This window comes from Oryzias melastigma, linkage group LG8, assembly GCF_002922805.2.
Source record: "Oryzias melastigma strain HK-1 linkage group LG8, ASM292280v2, whole genome shotgun sequence".
NCBI classification, from domain to species: Eukaryota; Metazoa; Chordata; class Actinopteri; order Beloniformes; family Adrianichthyidae; genus Oryzias; species Oryzias melastigma.
In genome coordinates, this window is record NC_050519.1 from 16,935,016 (window position 1) to 16,940,882 (window position 5,867).

General features: G+C 34.6%; 1 protein-coding gene across 7 annotated transcripts in view; it reads left to right on the forward strand.

The window, feature by feature from the left end:
• The first annotated feature begins 4,646 nt into the window (after nucleotides 1-4,646).
• Nucleotides 4,647-5,867, forward strand: part of rbbp6 (retinoblastoma binding protein 6) — a 20,423-nt gene continuing 19,202 nt past the window's right edge. For 6 of the 7 annotated variants that reach the window (XM_024271691.2, XM_024271685.2, XM_024271686.2 and 3 more), the window contains exon 1: nucleotides 4,647-5,732. In XM_024271691.2, the coding sequence (XP_024127459.1) occupies nucleotides 5,567-5,732 (166 nt within the window). In that variant the 5' untranslated portion in view covers nucleotides 4,647-5,566. The remainder of the gene's footprint in view (nucleotides 5,733-5,867) is intronic. The other variant, XM_024271693.2, reaches the window with a different exon arrangement.

Consider the following 5,867-nt stretch of genomic DNA (forward strand, 5'->3'; position numbering starts at 1 on the left):
AAGCATAAATTTAGACCTTTATTGTTGTAAAATGTTGATTTTTCATTTCCCAAATGGTATGAATTAAATGTCATCACAGTTTGACTTTAATCTCATAATTTTCTCATAAAGTTTAGACTTTTTTCCTATGACTGTATGACCGTTTTTGTACAAATTTGCTTTATATTTTTGTTACTGTATCCTTGTAAATTTGTGTTTGTTTTTCTAATAATTTCACCACTATCGTCTAATAAAATATTGACCTTTTTCTTTTAATATTATTACTATTTTTGTAAAACTTTGGCTTTATAATATTCTTGTAAAATTTAGACTTTTTCTGATAATTTTATGAGTATGTTTGTGTAAAATGTTTAATTTCTTCTCATATTTTCACGACTATGTTCTTGAAGATTTTTGCATTTTTTTTATAAGTTCACAATTATATTCTTGTAATTTAAAAATGTTTTTCTCGTAATTTCAAATCTAAATTCTCGTAAAACTGTAACTTTTTTTCCATATCGTTGAAAATTTTTTGACTTTTTTCTTATAATTTCACAACCATATTCTTGTCAAAATCAGACTTTTTTCTCATAATTGCATGTCTATATTCTTGTACATTTTTATCTAATAATTTCATGACTACTTTCTTGTAAAATCTTGACTTTTTTGTTTTTGTTTTACTACTTTTCTCTCAAATGCTTTTCTTCTTTTATGGTGCCTCTATCATAACGTTCAGTTGTAATATTTATTTTTTGCTAAATTATCTTTCAGTTTATCAAAAAGTGTACCTAAAACAAAACCATCAGCTGTATCTTCACACCAAATATTGGTGTTGTCTTAATTTATTTCAACATTACCTACTATCAATTCTGCTGCTCTTTAAAAGACAGAGTGCTGTGACCTAATATTTGTTGACTACAATGTCCAAATAAAAAAAAGTCAAATAAATTTAGTGTAGTGGGGAGATTGGAATAATACAAATAGAAATCGAGTGTGAGTTTGTCCTTTGAGCTCATCTGTATGACAAACTTTTCTCTTCAGTCATCTCCTTCCTGCTGCTGCTCTGACCCCCCCCCTGTAACAATGTCCTCTTTTGTCAGCCCTCCCCACCATCCAGCAGCATGGCTCTGTAGTAATTGCTTTCTTCAGCTCCATTGGCCCAATACAAGAAAACGTCCCTCTTATGCTAATAGCCAATAAAAGACATGAAGGATTCACAGTGGGAGATGGAGATCAAAACAGTTTTAATGTGCTGCTCAGGACTCTTATGTAACGCGTCCTCCAGGTCTGCAGACGACATTTGTGCTGCAGAAGTGTAGTGTGGACGATCAATGCATAAACTTATATGTTTTGCTAAAATATCCTTTGGTTTTGGATCGTGTGGTGTTCATAAGATGTAACGAACAAGAGGAAATATTGAGCATTAAAAATATATATGTATTAAGTCGGTTATTTTAACCCTTTGTAGTCTGGAGCTCTTTTTTCTGCTTTTACAATTTGCTCTACTAAATTATCTCTAAAATCATTTTTTGAAGCAATGTATGATATCCGTCTTAAAATCCCAGCTTTTTTTTATAGATATATACTATAGTAACTATGATGATACTACCCAATAATTCCACAATTAACCTGAAAGTGTCCAAATAACTCAATTCTGAGTGGAACATTTGTCATATTTGTGCTGTAAAAAGCACAGAATTTAAGATCAGTCCGTTTTTTATCTATAATAAAAGATCAACAATTTAGACACAAAAAAAGTGTAAACCCACAAAGAAAGCAAAGACAAGGTCAAAACAATTTGAATTTTGTCTCAAATAATCAGGCAATATATAGAGTTACAATTAATTTTTTATATATTTGTGTGTCATAACTGTTATTATGTTTGTTTTAAACTTACAATTTGAAAAATAAAAAACTTTTTGGAACTGTCACATTAAATTTTGTATAAAAATAATGCTAATGGAGGGTGGGAGTCGGTGGTGGGAGTCAGTTCCATTCCTGCATCACTGTGAACGGCTGATGTGATTGGTAGACTAATCAATGAGTTCAGGGACTACTGAGAATACTAAAACTGTTTGATTTTTGCTCTTATATGTTATGTTTTTTCATATGAATGATCACTTTTGTCAGTTTTAGGATAAATCGGTGAAAATTTGCTGCTTTTATTTTATTTGCAAAGCAGTTTCAGCTATTTTTACCCACTTGTGTCTCTATAATAAACCTAAATGTTAACCTGAATACAGATCTGGAGCTGACCTGATGTTGCCTCTGGTTTCTAATCTGTAAAAATTTAATTTTTTTAACTTTTTATCTAAAAATGTGGGTTTTATTAATGAATGCACTTATTACAAATTGTGTAAACTCACAAAAAAAGGGAACCTGGACCGGTTTTAACCAAGAAACTAGCATCATTTTTTCCCTTCAACATCTACAAAACTAAAAAAATAAATAATGAGAAAAGTTTATTTGTTCTGTATGACAACAGATTGTTGTGTCCAAATTAAAACATATAACCCTAAATTTGTGCTTTGCACGGTTGCATGAGTTCAAACTAAAATCCAAAGAGTAAACCTTATCTTTTTTCATCATAAAAAGACTGATCTTTGCCACAAAAAGAATTTATTTTACTCTTTTATGAAAGAATAACACTCGTAGGACAAATCCTTAATGAAAGACTTTAGGTGGTGAGAGGCGAGGCCTTCCAGGTACTGGACTCTGCTTCACATCTGAAAGACTCTGGATCACAGAATTCCCTTCGCTAATAAGACATTTTATGCATATTTTATGTTACAACGGTGATTTGCATTCTGAAAACTTTGCATTCTCCTCGCGGCTCTTTTTGGCCGTACAAAGGCAGAGCCTTGAGCTAAATACTGATGCCTGTATGCTAATGTGCACTCTGTCACTGACCTGACTGGGAATATGTCATGAGGGTTTCAGGGGGGTGGGTTTAAAGCAAAGCAGAGAAAAGCTTACCGAAAAGAAGTTTGGAATCCAATTTCTGTTTGTTTTTTTTAATTTGTCGAAAATCTTAAATATTCAATTTAAAATTGTATTTATGAGTATTTCTTTGTTCAATTTGTTGTGAATCAGGAAGAGATGAAAAGCCACAAGCTCCTTGCTCCACTACATTCCCATCTACTTGTAGATGAATAGATCCATGAACGTACTTTTTTTCTCCCGTCTGAGCTTGAATCTGGCTCAAAATTGTACATCTGGATAACTTCTATATTTAGCTTTCCGTTTTTGTTGCACCTGTAATGTTAGGTTAGGTATGAAGGGCTGTAAGCAAGCAGGAAAGTGTGTTTTAGATTTAAAAATACTTAAAAAATGTAAAAATACTTCTTGGGGCGTCTTGATAAGAATTGGGTGTTGTCAAACTTGCAGACTGTACACTCCATTGTTGCCTGCCTAGACGGTCATAGTTCGGGATTTGAAATTAGTAATTCAATATGTCTTCAAACAGTGTAATATTTTGATCCAAAATGTCAAAAATACTTCCCTATTTATTGTCAAATGAATGTGTTTGAGTGTGTCACGTCTTCCACATAATTGAGAAAACATTCAAATAAGTCTACAAAGCAACATCTAATTCCTGTGTTCAATGACTGACTCAGTGAAAGCATCGTAGATCAAATGACAAAAAGAATATCTGTTCAAAAGGAGCAGCTGTTCCCTTTGCCTTCTTTTTTTCTTTCTTGCTGCATCCCTCCATCCACCCACTGCTTTCACAATGGTGCGGTAAGCCAGAGAAGATAGGGCAAATCCCTCCTCTGAGCGGAGCAGGGAGGAGAGCACGAGTCAGAGCAAGCAAAGGAAGAGGGCTGAGTGCAGGCCATTTCTCTGCCCTTCATTCTTCATTCAACTGAATCCACCCAATCAGCTTACATTTAACCACTGCTGGGTTCACTTTAATACATAAGTGTATGTTTTATTTCATCTACTAGCTAAGAAACTCAACAAAAACACAAAGAAACCAACTAATCTATTTGGTTATTCTCAATTTTGCTAAATTACAAAGTATTTTAAGACATGAATGACACTTTAAACGACTGGGCAGATGGTTAGATCTTTATCCATCCAGAAAAAAAATTATCAAAAAAAATCTGTAATCTACTTTAGGTTTAAAATAAACAGTGTCAAGGTCATTTCTGATACTATAGCCACAACAATTCAGTCAAAACGAAGTGAATTTTGCTTAAATATAGAATAAAAGCTAGTATACTTTTAATGTATTTTTTATACCTTGTAGCACAACCCTTTAAAAGCTTATCTGGTCGTATAAAACTTTACAACAGCGCCACAAAGCAAAGAGTAGAAAACTTGTCTTTTGTCTCCCTCTAGTGGTGGACATTGGTTGCACAGGCACGGATTGAAACTTTGAATGAAAAGTGGCAGTATTTTCTTTACTCAGTTGTAATTTTTAATGCAATTTTGATAAATAAAGAGTATTTTATATGAACAATTACTTAAAAAACGTTTTCATTATAATTACTAATTCATTTAAAGCCTTAACCTACCCAGGGGACCAAGCAAACATTTTAAAGCTTTTTTTGTTAATTGTTTTTTTTCTTTTTTATTATGTCTTCTTTGTTAGCAACCGTACAAACCGGAGCACCTATTCAAGTTTTTGAATAAATTTGCGGTTTTCCCACTGAACTTGCCGTGTTGCGCAAACAGGTGCCCCGAGCAGAAAGATGCTGCCTTTGTGGTCAGAGGGAAAATAGGAAATTTAAGATCTCCCCGTCAACGACTGCACAATTCATTTGATAATTGTTGTTTTAAAGCATTTTTTGATTGACAAATATTAAGTTTTACATTTTTAGGTTAAGTATTACTGTTTATCCCTTTTTAAAAGTGTTATTTTAGTGGCAAAATTAAGCAATTTAATGTAAAAAGATACAAATATGGATGTTTGTTTAGGCAATCTCCATTTTATATAAACCTCGGAATCTTTTTTACTCCCACATAAGCTTCAGAAGAAATTGCCAATATTTTGTTGAAGTTAATTGGCATAGGAAGAGGTTAGGGAAATGGCTTTGAATAAATACTTTTCGAACAAATGTTTATTTTTATAGTTGTTTTAAGTTTTTTTTTTTAGGATTTGTGTGTGTATATATATTTAAAAGATTCTAAATTCATGTTTAAAAATTGAATTCATGCCAAAAACCGTTGCGGTGTGATTGGAGACGTGATGTACGAGGGTTGCCTGAAGGCAGCACGTGCACCGTGCTGACGAGTCGCTGCCCGTAGAAACAGCTGGTAGTTTCTGTCAGCGAACTCGCCGGATTTAACGCAACATTAGCGCGAATAAAAGTTCCCAGTTGACTGGAAAGTGACTCAAAACGCTGTGGTTTGAATCCTTGTTCCCGTTCCTCTGACAGCCGGGGCATGTCATCCCGCGAGGGTCACTCTCCCGGGCGGCGTTTCATCAAACGCCCGGTGTGATAGCGGCGTTCGACTCTGCCGGCTGCTAGCTAGCCAGCTTTGGGCGCAAACGTCGGTTTTGACTTTTAGCAGTGGGGGAAAGAGGCCAGTTTTAGTGTCCGCGGGACATTCAGGGAGCGAACTTTAGTCGGGGTTCACCATGGCGCACATTCACTATAAATTCTCCTCTAAACTCAGCTACGACACGGTGGTTTTTGACGGCCCGCACATCACGCTGACGGACCTGAAGAGACGGATTATGGGTCGGGAGAAGCTCCGAGCCGCAGACTGTGACCTGCAGATCACCAACGCGCAGACCAAAGAAGGTATTCTTCTTTTGTTATTTTTATTTTATTTTATTTTATTTATTTATTTTTTTTCAACTTTATTTTGAAATTTTTGTTCTTCACGCACAAGTTCCGAATTGAACCCACGTGGTTCCGGTTTTTGACAGCTGTTCA